This window comes from Gobio gobio (genome assembly GCF_949357685.1).
Source record: "Gobio gobio genome assembly, chromosome: 9".
NCBI classification, from domain to species: Eukaryota; Metazoa; Chordata; class Actinopteri; order Cypriniformes; family Gobionidae; genus Gobio; species Gobio gobio.
In genome coordinates, this window is record NC_137115.1 from 23,132,791 (window position 1) to 23,148,009 (window position 15,219).

General features: G+C 39.8%; 1 protein-coding gene across 10 annotated transcripts in view; it reads left to right on the forward strand.

The window, feature by feature from the left end:
• def8 (differentially expressed in FDCP 8 homolog) overlaps positions 1-15,219 on the forward strand; it is a 157,066-nt gene that overhangs the window by 41,813 nt on the left and 100,034 nt on the right. Inside the window, exon 1 of one of the 10 annotated variants that reach the window (XM_079824901.1) lies at positions 9,187-9,229. The exons of the other annotated variants lie outside the window; for them this stretch is intronic. Coding sequence (XP_079681027.1) covers positions 9,205-9,229 — 25 coding nt within the window. The 5' untranslated portion in view covers positions 9,187-9,204. Of the gene's footprint in view, positions 1-9,186; positions 9,230-15,219 lie in introns of those variants that run through there. 10 annotated transcript variants of the gene reach the window in all.

A 15,219-nucleotide genomic window follows, 5' to 3' on the forward strand; every position in this document is an offset into this window, starting at 1 on the left:
ATTTAACATCACGATTATAGTGACCCAAATTATCACGGTTATCAATATTATCACGGTTTTGTTCAAACGAAATGAAAGTGTTCAAAAAGAACAGATGCACACACTTAAAACATTTCAACAAGTTTTATATTTGAAATTCAACAAACAACAAATAACTAAAGCAGCTCTAAACACTTTTTTAAGCTAGATTCGGTGGGATTTCCTTCCTTAATGGCCGTCATCATTAGCAACGCATAACACATAAATAATAATAATTTGTCGTAAATATAATCTCTAATATTATCACTGTAAATATATTCCCAAGCAATATTCTCATCAGTGTTCTATCAGACACATTTAAATCTAGCTTATTTTGTGTTAGAGCCCAAACAGTATCCTAGTGAAATAATGCATATCCATATTTCCATATGATTTGACAGTTTATTTTATTAAATATGAAAATGTGTGCATCATACCTGATACCTAGATGAACACTTTACAGTCTTTTTATGACTGTCATTCTCATGCTATTGAAGTTTGAAACGTGTATAACGTTACCAATGTTGTATGTAACTTTACAGACGGTCCCTAAATTCGCCTGCGTTATGCCAGTCATATCAGATGCGCTGTGGTTCTGCTGTGTTTTTTTAAACCATTTTCGCTGCTGAAATAGAACAAAAACAGTCATCCACTGTATGAATGAATCTCCTGCGTACAGCACACGTTTATCTCTGCTTTGAGTGCAGATTTCAGCGTGAGAGCGGCGCGCGCTCTGAACAAAACTCCGCTAATCTGAACGCCTCTGATTATGAGATATTGCATTCATAAACTCAATAGAAGCACGTGTAAGTGCTTATAATGCGCAACGCGATTATAACAGATGGCTTTTGAGAAGACTATTACAAGTTCAACAGCCAGAGTGACTAGTGTGCAGCCGAAATAACGTTACACTCGCAAATGGCGGTTGTTAATGTCAAACCCTGATTATTATCCCTTAAATGTCACCCTAGTCTTGTCTGAATTTGTTCGTTCGCTTCACGTTATTATTTCCCAGACGTAGGTTTGGTATTGAGGTCAAAGTCCACTTGCCTTGCGTTCGTAGTTTTGAAGTGTTTTCCCTATTACAGTGACTTTCTTCTGGCATGTTCTGCAGACAGGGTGACCATCTTAGATTAAGTTTCCCTCAGGACTTTTGTAAAAGCCAAAATATGACCACGCCTCAGATTTGGTCCTTTTAGAAGGCAGAACAATCCCCCGAGTGCTGTCACTGCTTTCTGCCATTTCTCCTCATTCAGAAAACAGCGGTGCGCCAGACTGACGCTGACTGGACAAGATTTACCGCGAGTTTTCACAACCGTGATAATCACACGCGGTTTTAATGATAATAAAATTTTATACGATATTACTAACCGTCACTAAATTTTATCGTGGTTTATCGTGAAACCGGTAATCGTTTCATCCCTACCATCCAGTGAATATTAGTTTCTCTTCCTCTCAATTCCGATTTCGTTTTAACTCCTACGGTGGCCGATTTAGTCCAAGATTAATATGGCTTCCAGTTCGACCTCGTCCACATTCGACACGGTGCCATCGAGTGTTAAAACGCGAAAGGCGAAGCTTGAATTCACGGGTATGTCCCTCTTTGGCTGATGTACTTTCAAGATGGAGGGGCAACATGGCGACCCGCATTCAAACCCATTACCGTATGTATTTTCATTGGCATATTATAAACTTATGAGAATACTTTATTACTTGAAAGAAGTAAATATACATTAATGAGCACATATATTTTTGAAAGAACTAAGTGTTTTTAGCTAAGAATAAACAAAAAAAGTTACACAGTGTAGCTTTAAATATTTCCTAATTTCACTAAACATTTTCATTTAGTTTTATGAACATTTTATTAAACATGGATCTTTATTTTCAATAAAAGGGCTTATTTATGATTTTGTAGGCTCTCCCTAGGGATGTGACGGTGAGGAAATTTTCCCACCGGTTAATTGATGTGTGACAACACCGGTAATACCGGTATCACCGGCGGAGGCTTTTAAATCACTAATTCTATCTAACCGAAAGTAACATGCACACGACCGCTTTGAACTGAAAACGCGCCAGTGCGCACACACCGTGAATGACAGCTCGTCTGTAAATGCGCGCTCTGTGAGGCCATGGGTGCATCTCAATCAGTTCCCTAGTTCAGTAGTCAGGGCACTGATCAAGCATTGATCAGTCTATGATTGAGATGCACGCCATGAATGAATAACAGTTCGTCCGTAAAGCCTTGTTTATACACGACGCGCCCGCACGAGCGCGAGGGTGCGCGCGGCAAAAATAAATGAGCGCAGTCAGCGTAGCGCGGAGGCTTGCACTGCGGAGCCAGGCGAAAATAAACAATGCGCGCTCTGTGCGGCCGTGCTCATTTTACTTTCGGTTTTGAATTAGCGCCAATTCGGCTGCGCGTTGCTTGAATTGTGGGTTCATTAGCCTATTATTTTTAATGATAAACACAACAACAAAACAAATGACAAACTCCCTTAAATAGGCGCTTTTACGTTTCGCTTTGAAACCAAATCTTCCGCGATCATCTCAGTCAGCTCCTCACTCTTAAATCTGATAATAATAATAATAATATTAATTAATTACATTTATATAGCGCTTTTCTAGGCACTCACTCAAAGCGCTTTTACATAGAAGGGGGGAATCTCCTCAACCACCACCAATGTGCAGCATCCACCTGGATGATGCGACGGCAGCCATATTGCGCCAGTACGCTCACCACACACCAGCTGATTGGTGGAGAGGAGACTGAGGGATGATACCAATCGTATATATATATGGGGATGATTAGGAGGCGATGATGGACAGGGGCCAATGGGCACATTTTTTTGGCCAGGATGCCGGGGTTACACCCCTACTCTTTATCGAAGGACATCCTGGGATGTTTAATGACCACAGAGAGTCAAGACCTCGGTTTAACGTCTCATCCGAAGGACGGTGCTTATTACAGTATAGCGTCCCCATCACTATACTGGGGCATTAGGACCCACACAGACCACAGGGTGAGCACCCCCTCTTGGCCTCACTAACACCTCTACCAGCAGCTACCTAGTTTTCCCAATTTGGTCTCCCATCCAGGTACTAACCAGGCTCAGCCCTGCTTAGCTTCAGTGGGAAACCAGTCTCTGGCTACAGGGTGATATGGCTGCTGGCTAAATGAATGAATGACTCCTGCCGCTGCCGAGACTCACGGTCGGATTCTGCTTTATTAAGCAGATACGTTCAGTTTTTATTTGTATTGTCTGTTCTCTAAATGAACTAAATTATTTTATTACTATAAAAAAATCAAAAAGACGGTGGGCGGTGCCACGGTGGGCAAGTGATGTAACCGGTGTTGAGTCTGGACACCGGTAACACCGGCAACACCGACTATCGTAGCAAGCCCACCCCTCCCTTAAAACAGAGGCCTCTAAAAGGACTCTGTAAAAACCTTCAAAACCCACACACACCACAACCAAAATAACAAGCAATTTTTAATTTATTAAAAATAATTTCCATAAACTAAAAGTGAGCACTTAACTTTGGTTCAGGAGTGTTGACAGCCCATATACATGAAGTGGACAGAAGAACACTTGTCCACAGGCCCCAATCCCTCTACCCTCCAGCAACTCCAATCGCCCTCCCCCATACCAAAGGCTCCAGCAAATCCCGGTACCTGGAAAGCTAAATTTAAGGAGACCAGAGAAAGACGGGACAAAACAAACACTCACTCCAGCCCACCTGGGGCATGGGACAAAGCGTCAGCCAGGACATTGTCCACACCCCGAATGTGCCGTATCTGTAAATTGTATGGCTGTAAAAATAAAGCCCAGCGCATAAGGCGCTGACTAGGACTCTTTAACGAGTGGAGGAATGTAAGTAGATTGTGATCCGAGTAAACAGTAATAGGAACAGCGCCCCCAGCTAAATACACATCAAACTGATACAGGGTGAAGCCCAACTTGAATAGGAAGGCTTTGCCAACCTATTATCTAACTGGTACTTCACCTCTGCCTCTAAATGTCGCTGTTTATCTGGTGGCACCCGATAGAACCGCTGTCTTATTGGTTCCGCATCACCGACATCAATATAATGCTCAATTAAATGAGTGCATGGTGGTGTATCTGAAACCAAGGAGGGAAAAGCAATCAAAGACATAATTTCTGATGCCCATTCATCTGACAAATACCCAAACAAAGTTTGGTGCTCTCCTGGGTTACCTCTCGTGCCGCCAACATTAGCCATGGGAGCCCTTCCTCCCAGTCTCTATTAAGCTTGACACAATAACCCCTGAGAAGTGACTTCAATGTTTGATGAAATTGCTCCAGAGCACCTTGGCTCTAGGCGTGATAAGCGCTACTACGCTGATGTTTCACTCGCAACTGCTCAAGCACCTCTCTGAACATGCGTTACGTAAAGTTAGAGCCTCTATCACTCTGTATAGTGTGAGGGATACCAAAGATGGAAATAAACTGTGAAAGGGCTTTCACCACAGATCTAGTAGAGATTGTACGCAAAGCATAGGCCGCAGGGTATCGGGTAGACTGACACATCACCGTCAGCAGGTAAACACACCCTAACTTAGATGAAGGCAATGGTCCCACACAATCAATTAACAAATGTTCAAATGGTTTCCCTATAGCTGGAACAGGGTAAAGTGGAGCGGGCTTTAACACCTGATTAGGCTTCCCCGTTAACTGGCATACATGACACGTCTTAATGAAGCATGCCTTTAGGCGAGGCCAATAGAAGTACTTCATAAGCCGATCATAGGTCTTTTTTACCCCCAAGTGCCCAGCTACATCCCCATGAGCTGTCTGTAGGACCAGTTCTCTAAACTTAAATGGCACTACCACTTGAAACACTGGGTCCTCGACCCCTTCGTCAGTGTGAGAAGACCACTTCCGGATCAACAAGCCCTCCTGAACAAAATAACCACTTGCTGCATTGCGCAACTCCTCAGGTGGCAACACCCTAACAAACAGATCTTTTAATGTCTCATCCTCATTTTGAGCTGCAACAAAATCACTATGGGAGAGAGAAGGAGGTAGATTAGGCAAAACAACAGACTTTAACTCCCTAGTCTGCGAAACATCGTCGTTAGTGTCACGGCTCATAGCCCGTGTCACTGCACAAGCAGTAAAGACAGAAAAATTCGGACTACTAACATCACTGTCAGCTGAAATAGAAGGAATATCCTTAACCATTACAGGGGGCGGTATATCACCCCAGAAACGCTCTCCCTAACGAAGAAGAGCCCAAAACTGTATTGAAACGTCCAAAACGTTGTTCCTGATAAACCTTACCTGTATTGTTTTCCTTTAAACTATACTTATGTATCAAAATGAAATCGTCAGCCACAACTGCCGCTTCAGCTGTGGTTTTCATCTTATGCTCAGCTATGTGTGTAGCGATATGCTAAGGAAGGATGTTTCTGAACTGTTCTAAAACAATCAGGTTACACAACTCTTCAAAAGTAGCGACCCCCACTGCAGAGCACCAACGATTAAAGTGGCTATTTAGCTCTCTCGCTTCTGTATACGTCTGTTTGTCTCCCTTTCTCCAGCTACGAAACCGCAAACGATAAGCTTCAGGAACTAATTCGTAAATTTGAAGCACTGCCTCTTTTACTTTTACATAGTTTTTCCTGTCTGGCACAGGCAACACAATAAAAGCTTCTTGTGCTCTACCTACAAGAACACTTTGGAGTAACAACGTTCTCTCAGAATCAGACCAGACACGATCATCAGCCACACTCTCAAATAGGGAAAATAAAATATCTGGATCTCTCTCATTAAACTTCGGAAGCAACCTAACCATGTTAGATATATCAGGGGTACGCACAAACCCCCTAGGAGTCGTACCCTCACCCCCATCAAGTGAAAGCCTACCTTCAGCGACCAGTCTCAGCCGTTCTAAAGCCACATCACGTTCACTTTTTATTCTTTCCATTTCCAATTGACGCTCAGCTTTCGTTCCGCTCTGCCTCACGTTGAGCTTCTCTCTCTTGATGTTCAGCTTCCCGCTCTTGACGTTCAGCTTCCCGCTGTACTTCCCTTGCTTTCTGTTGCATTTCTATTAACACTTTCTGTTGCTTAAACGTAAGTGACATTTTGGAAAACTGACATTGTCGAAAGAGGTGTCGACGTTGCTTCTCCTAGCTCTAACTCCTCCATAATTAGAGATGCAGGTGATGAAAGAATATTCCTGACCACCAACTCAGCCTGAACTGACACTTTTATCTGGGCCAATTTCGCTGTTCTGGGTAGACCTAAATCAAAGTTATAATGTTCGCAAACTTGATGCAACTGATCCTTTGTCAACCTATTCAAAACCTCTAAAAAAAATCCTCCAAACTAGCCATACAAATGAAACGAGCTCTACAGCATACAATCTTTATAGATACAAAAAAAAAAAACGAGCTCATTTTTTACAATGCAAGTGTGGCCACAACACTGCACATCCAGACGAGACAAACGGAACTGCCCTCAAACAAAAAAACAATACATGCATACCCCAAGGACAGAGATTTTTACTACACCATATCAGCGGCGCCTAAACTCCCCCGACAAAATGACGTTAAAGCGGGCCTCCACGACTGTGCCCTCTGCCCAGGAATAATCACAATAAGCACAAAAATAATAAACTAAAATAATAAAGCAAAATAACAAACGCTTGACGGGCACTCGCAAAGCTCCGATAGTTATGTTATCTAGAACGTTATCAATAAACTCAATCTTAAACGTGCAGTGTTGTCCCACACTTACTAAACAATAGACCACCGCCAGTTCTTCAACCTGGCTCACTTCCAAGACAGCCCAGGCACAAATTAACAAAGTAATCTCCTCCTCTCACGCACCAACAACGAAAAAAGAAAGGAAAAAAAAAAATCCTTTAACTAATCCACATGCGTCTTCCCACTGATTCAAAACAACGTGTTCAATTCAATGAACTGTATCGGATCCGTATACAGCGTTTTCCAAATCAAACGCAACTAAACAAAACTATATTTAATGCTTTTAACGCCTAGGCTAATCAAAACCTAGTGATAAGCATTAAAGAAAAAAAACGTATATTTACCGATGTCGTTTCAGATCTCAGACGAGCCCCCAATCTGTTACATTCTGCCTCTTCCAGGCTATGTAAACAGCAAGGGAAGACCACACGGAGCCAGATGAAAGTATAAACAAGGCTGCATGTGCTGCATTTAGAAGCGTGTGCGCCTCTTTCACACTCGCTGGCTGCTATATTTGATCGCATCATCAAAAACCTCATTGTTCGGTAAAATTTATTCTGTCTTTTCACTTATTCTATAAGTTCGGTTGCCGAACATTCGGTGCATCCCTACTGCATGCGTCTTGCGGAAGAACATTGTAGCCGGAGCTGCTTCTCTCTGTTTATGTCTATGACGAGTCACGCAGGTGGTGGGCTACTCCTGAGTAGTTGTGACCCGACCGGTCCAAAAAAGGTTGGTACCGTAGTTATATCATTATATAAATATTGTAAATTTTGAACAAAAAAAAGTTACGGACTGCAACTTTAACAGAATAGGCAAACTTGCAATTTTTTTCTGCCAATTATTCCACACCTTTCAACACTGAAAAATATGAAATCAAAGTAAAATAACGTCAAAAAAAATGGTAACTTATTGGTGTTCATGTGCTTGAAACACATTAAGACGTTAACAGTAATTTTAAAAATAGCTACCGTGACCTTTAGAATTAACAAAATAGGATTTGTTTCTAATTTACTTCAAGCGAAAACTTATTTGAAAACCACAGATGTCGCCGGAGTCGCCTTTTCTCTGGTGGGTTGCAAAGAGATGAATAACTTGCGCAAAAAGATAAGCGCGGCATTGGCTTCCGGTTGTGGGCCGACCCAAAGCCGACGTAACGGAGCTGGGAAATAGAGCACTGACTGACTGCATTATCTGCCTATGCCTGGCCGATACTTCTTAGATGTTATAGGTAATGAGGTCGATGTTCCGCTCTTGGGCCAATGTCGGGGAGAGTTTACTGTACATCTCATACTCTGCACATCCATTGAGATAAATTGAAATAGTGCCCTTGGCGGAGAGCGAAAATTTCTCAAGCACTCAGTCAGTGTTCAAGGCGAGTGAAAAAATATCTGTGCTAAACATATACCGTACTTAGGGCCAGATTTTCCAAACAGGGCAAATTAGAATGAGATCGCAATTCCAAAAAAGCGCAGGTGGAAGTGGAAAGTTCTGCGTGTGATCTTCTGACGACTTGCAAATTAAAGAACACAGACGTAGCCGGATAATTTCCATAATGACCAATGCAATCTACCAAGAGCAACACAAATTAGCGTCTGGTTTAAGACATGCTTTTTTTGGGCGGTAAATAATGGCGCAAATACCGGTAAATTGATGAGCGCAAACCTTAGTTTTCACGGTTCTGTTCATGTTTCAGTTTCTTTGTTCATCTTCTAGTCTGTTAATTAGTTCAGTTCTCCTCCATTTTCTCCCTGTTTACTTGTATGGTTTCTAATTGATTGTTAGCGTGTCTTGTTAACTAGCTCCTCAGTTCTATTTCAGTCTTGCTTCATCTCTGCTGCAACCAGCGGTGACATTAGTAAATCACCTTGCATGATTAATTTAAATACTCTCCTCCCATACAGGGAAAGGGAAACTCCTACAAATGCTTATGCAATAAGGTCAGCCGCAAAAATAACTAATCAGCGCTATTTTATTCACTGCATTTCTTGCTACATCCTACTGTAGTTTTTTAACACTTTTTTTTAGAAACTGTAAAATGGTGCTACAGTTGTCATTTTGCCTCGTGGTCCGCTATTTGAGCAGTTTAGCATAAGTCTGCAACATAACAAAATGTGAAAAAATAAAGGGATATGAATAATTTTGCAAGGCACTGTATCATATGTATGATTATCATATTTTATTCAGAAAATGTAAAAGAATGACAGAATGGATGTTTGCCAAGTCACTTAAACATTATGCCTTTGAAACAATCAATTGTAAAGGGATGTGAGACTGTGAGAGGGAACAGTGAATTGGAACCCAGAAGACAGAAGTGGTGACTGTTGTATCACTTCCTGGATCAACCAGAAAATATGCACATTTACAAAAAGAGACAAAGACTCAGTCTCCCTCTTGAGCTGGCATATTAAAACAATTCTCAGTAACGTCTCTAAACAGGTGTATGTGACAAAATGCTGTGCTGTGGCATCTATGCAGGTTAGTCCAAACAGAACCCTATTCATAATGGAACTTTTCTCTACTCAGCAGTATTTCTGGAGTAATCAATTGATCGTTAAATTAAATTGTTTTTATATATAATCTGAAAGGCTGTGCTGACAAACTGACACAGTGTATTATAAACATGATATATTCTGACATTTAAAGCACCTGGTGTTATTATTATTATTATTATTATTATTATTATTATTGTTGTTATTGTTTGGATTTCTTTTCTTTCTGTTTACAAAATGTCAAAAGTTTGGAAATATTTTTTTTTTTAATGTTTTTGAAAGAAGTCTCTTATGCTTGCTCCACCAAGGCTGCATTTATTTAATCAAAATACTGTAAAAACAGTAAAACTGTGAAATATTATTACAATTCAAAATATTTTTTCTATTTTAATAAGTATAACATTTTATTTTTTTCCTGTGATGACAAAGCTGAAGAAAAGAGAAAATAATACTTCTATTCATCCATGATCCATTAAATTGATCAAAAGTGACAGTGAAGACATTTATTTCAATTTAATAAATGCTTTAAAAAATTTAATAAATGCTGTTTATTGAACTTTCTATTCATCAAAGAATCCTGAAAAAAGGAACACCATTTCCCAAAAAATGTTAAGCAGCACCACTGTTTTCAACATTGTTAATAATAATAACAACAATAATAAATGTTTCTTAAGCAGCAAATCATTAGAATGTTTATTATCTAATATTCTAATGTTATTAGAATGAATTCTGTAGGATGAGAAATGACACAGGAATAAATTACATTTAAAAATATATTAAAATGGAAAACAGTTATTTAAATGTGTAATTATACTTTGCAATATTACTGTTTTTACTGTATTTTTGATTAAATAAATGTTGCCTTGGTGAGCATAAGATACTTTTTTCATAAACATACAAAAATGGTAATGTTTCCAAACTTTTGACAGGTACAGTATGTATTGTTAACTTAAAGCTTTGAGGCAGATGCCAGCTCACTTTATTATATAGTGGAACCAGTTGAAATTGCTTGTGGTTTTTGTGTATCATATTTATTTGAGGAAATAAAACATGATAGTATGTACATCATTACACACTAAATGCTGTTCACATATTTCTGCTGCACACTATATATTAGTGCTGGGCGGTATACCGGGTCATACCGACTACCGGTATTTATTTTTGTTATGATATGAATTTTGATGAGTCCGCAATACAGGTATATGGCGCTTAAACAACGTTCGGAACACGGCGCAGCGCGTCATTAGCCACGTTTACATGCACACTTTTTTGTCATTCCGATTAAAATCATTCAGATTGAAAGATTCGGTGGACTGTTTACATGAGACGTAAACCGATCTGTGCTGACTTTCTGTCGGAATCATTTTGTGACATGCGCACACAGTTTGTCTGCCGCATCAGATTCGTAACGTTAGTATCGTGGATCAATAGTTCTGTGTTGGTAATTTTTATATTTATTTATTTTTCTGTGGGCGGACATGCAGTAGTTTAAACTAATTTATGTCCTATACAATGGCTATTTCAACAGCTGTGAATGATGAATGCGGACTCAAAATTAATTAAATTCCTTTATTTTGAAAAACACAAAATTAACTTTAAAATGCACCCAAATTATTGCATGCGTTGCAGAGCGTTTAACATACAACATGTTATATGCACGTGTGTATGAGACAGAAGGGAACAGGCGCGTGCGGGGCTCCCGCAGCACATCTCATGGAGGAAAACTTCCACAATCTTCGCGAGTTCAATGCAGGATATGCACAACGGCTTGTCCTGAAAGCTGGATTTACAAACAGAAGCTGTTTACGGGCCACAACCTGTAAGTCTGATTTATTTTTCATCGATGTGTTTTCCTGTAATAGGTTGTAGCAAGGAAGTAAACAGATGACAACGCTATTCTGCAAACCAGTCTGTTAAATGCTCATTCATACTTAACGTTATCCGACGCACACCTAACGGTACAAACACTAACGTTAAAATCTCAACAGCGAACTTGGCATTAGTGTAAATGATTCTTTGATTAGAGCTTTTATGTATTGTTTATCTACAGGCATGCTAAACATGGTTATGTGTGTGATTTGGCTAACTTACTAGTAAAGCCAGTGTTTAGTGTTCGTTTTGGGTTAATAGTTCTTGCGACAGATATTTGGCTATAATCGTTCTAAAAATACAAAAGTAACAGTGCCATTCAGTAGCGATCACTATAGATCCGCAGTCTTTACTCTTGAGGAATGAACAGGTTGAACAGGTTCTGCTCGATCATCTTCACTAAAATGTTCTGGGTCTGCTTCGGGCTCAGATTGGTATGTTTTTATTGACGCCATTGTTTCTAATACTGACCAAAGCACAGCCTCCAGGTAAGGGGCGTGACGTTTCCGATAAACGTGCACTGCGGTTAGCGAATCACAACACACTGGGCCAGCTAACCAATCTGAGCCCATCGCGTATTTTTGAGGGACTGGCTTCATACAACCCGGAAAGCATCAGACCGTTTTACAAGGAGGGGCAGAGCAGTGTAGAATAAAGGTCAAATATATGAAAAATAATGCAATTTTTTTTAAAACGAAGCATGAACACGTTACAGTGCACCCCACAAACACAATCAAGCCTTCAAAATAATGTGTTTTACCACCCCTTTAAGGAAAGATACCATAATCACAGAGGTATAAATATTAACAAAAGTAATTAAAGTAGACTGTGGGTAATGTTACTTAACCAATTTGAAGCAGTTGTTTAACTTTTTTTTTTATATCAAACTTACGAGAAACAAAATATCGACACGTCCTCTCCAGCAGCTTGAATGTTCCCCATTGCAATGGCAACTCTCAACGGCCACCAGGACATATACAGTTTTATAAAAGCTATTCATTATTTGTTGTAAAGTGTTAGAATCACCTCAGAAAAATGTATTATTCTGTCAGGCGCAGTTGGGCCTAGGACAAACGCTGTCAAGATGAGATCTGTGTCATTATTCCAACATCATGTTCATAGCCTGTTACGAAATAAAAAGTTTAATACCTCAGAAAAATGAACTTTCCTCTCTTGTCAACATTAGCCTGGTGTGAGCGCGGCGTGCGTTCTTCAGTTGTGGGGGCGCGTGCGCGCTATATATCACGTCACAGAAAGACGTACACTCAAAGTAATCGGATCAGGTCGTTTACATGGTGGAATTTTTCGTTTGATCGGTTCATGGAAAGGTTTATCCCACCCCTCTTAAACCGATTACAATTTCATTCGGTTTGGCCATTTTTATTCCGATTGAGGTGTTTATATGGAGCATTTTCATTCGGATTGGACTTCTAAACCGATTACAGTGCTCCATGTAAATGCACCTATTGTTTGAGAGGGGACCCATTTCACTGTTGCACTGTACTAGTGAGAGCAGTCAGAGCACAGCTGAGATCGCATTACAGCCTATGGCTGAATCCGAAATCACCCCCTATACCCTCATTCACTATTCCCTACTTTATCACTTTATTTGAAGGACTGAATGAAAACGAGTGCATGAAGTCGGACAACCGTTGTGTGTACATCGATGTGGGATAGAATGAGTGCACTCAATAATGTCCACTATGGTTTCGGACACCACTACAAAGTGCTGTCCCCTCCAAATAATGCCCTATTTGAGGTTATGGGGGCGATTTCAGATTCAGCCCTTGATTACAATGGAGAATTCAAACTACACGCGGCGCACAAGAGAGTGGTTTCTGCGCGGAGCGCCGTGATGAGATTAACAACGCTCACCACATGGATCATATAGATCAGATACAGACCGGAGCGAGCACGTTTAAGTTTTTTATGGACACATTTCATATTGTGCATATAGTGCTCCATGAACCCGAAGCGTGTATGCGCACATATTTCATCATGTCTTCAAATTAAATGTGCACTGATTTGGCTACACTGATACAACCATACGTCTGATCACGACCGCGATGACACGATGGATTATTCTGCTATACAAAAGACAATGATGTAAGTTAATAAATAAACTGACAATTCAAAGAAGAATGGGCAAAAAAGTAACTGCTTTATTCTTTCTGTGTTAAACTGATGTGTGTCATTTGTTCAGAGAGTGCTCTTAAATGTATAGGCCTTGGGCGTCGTGACGTCATTACTTGGCGTGGCGGCCATGTTGTTGGCCTCCTTTACTGCTACTCGGACTACTACGCACTGTTTATAGACGTACTCCCTCTCAGTCGTGTCTTAATTTGATTAATTTGGCGTCGAAAATGGATTAACTTTCCACCGCTTTCCTGCTTGGAGGTGCAACCATGGAGACCAAGTATCTGAGGTAACAAAGAGTCGTCGGCTTACACAAAAGGACGCTGTCAGCTGGATGCAAGAGATGTGGAGAACACAAGAAAAAATGCCCACCTCCGAATTCACGTGGAAAGGGTGATTGGAACTGTCTGCCAAGTACACTATTTTGTCAGATAAAGTACTGATTCACATGGTGTTGCCAAGCAAGGACGAAGACATGACATTCCTCGATAAGATTGTGTCTGTATGTTGTGCTCTGACAAACATGAGCCCTAGTGTTGTCCTGAAATAAATGTGCATTAAATACAGCCATAAATGTCTGTTGCATCCATACCCACAATCTTCACAATAAATATACTTAAATTAAATGCATGTGTGCAAAAGCAAGAAGTGTCACACAATCAGATGTTTTTCAGTGTTTATTTGCAAGTAGTGCAACCTGAGAACACAGAGGGGTGCAGTGCAGTTGGAATGCTTCAAGGTAAAAGGTTAACGTTACATAGGCTTCATGATCTGCAGCTCCTGAACCCATCCATTTGTGAACTGCACATTTCATATGGGTCCAAACCGTTAATAGTTCCAATTTTGTCCAAAATTCGGTCCCTGGCTTCCCTATTTAACGCATCCCGGTAAATTCCACATCCTTTTCGGGATTTTAACATAGTTTTTCTTTCTCCCAACTCTGCTTCTCCTCGTTCGATTTGCTGTATGTTTACATTCGCGAGGCCATCAACATGGCCGCCACGTCCCAGAATGCAACGCGGCATTCAAGCCCTATTGCAAATATCAGCGGTTCTCCCTCGTTTTGGCAGTTTGTTGTTGTATAGGATTTTTATAACAACAAGATAAGATTTTTAAAATGCTTAAGGTGCCCTCAACTCTGTTTTTTTCTCTCTCTGTGGTCATATTTTAATATTCATGTGCCTGTAATGAGTGTGTTGCAGGTCTGTTTTATTGGTTGTCTCTCCATAGCATCATTTTGTGGGGCTTACTGAAAGTGCTTGTTAGCTTATGTTAGCTAATGTGGCTAAAGTTATTATTCACAAAGCCCAGAGCTATGTCGTTAGTTTTATTTTTAAGATTATAACAGACAGTGGGCGTTGTCGGGTTAAAAAAGAACAACATAGCTCTGGTCTCATTGAAGTAGATGCCAAATAGGAAAACATGAAATATTTTGTGTTCATATTGTCTGCAATGAAATACAAGTCTTCACTTCTTTTTTTTTTTGTTGCGTTTTCCATACTGTCCCAACTTTTTCTGATTTGGGGTTGTATTTATTATACCAGTCTGTTATATTATATCAAATATATTAAAAACATTGATTAAAATTAAGATACAATTTATACAAAACGAAATTCAGTTTAAAGAAGGCAATTAACTTTCTAAAAAACAAACAAAAAACAACAACACAGGGTATAATATTTAAACATCAATATGAAGCAAAAATCGTTTTAAAAACATTGATTAAAATTAAGATACAATTTATACAAAACGAAATTCAGTTTAAAGAAAGCAATTAACTAAATAAAAAACAACAACAACAACAACAACATAGGGTATAATATTTAAACATCAATATGAAGCAAAATTCTAAAATTGATTCAAATTAAAGGTGGGGTAGGTAAGAATGATCTAAAACACTTTTGTCCAAATTTGTTTAAACTTTCTTTATATGTCAATACATAATTCAAATTTAAGTACTCTGAAAAAGAG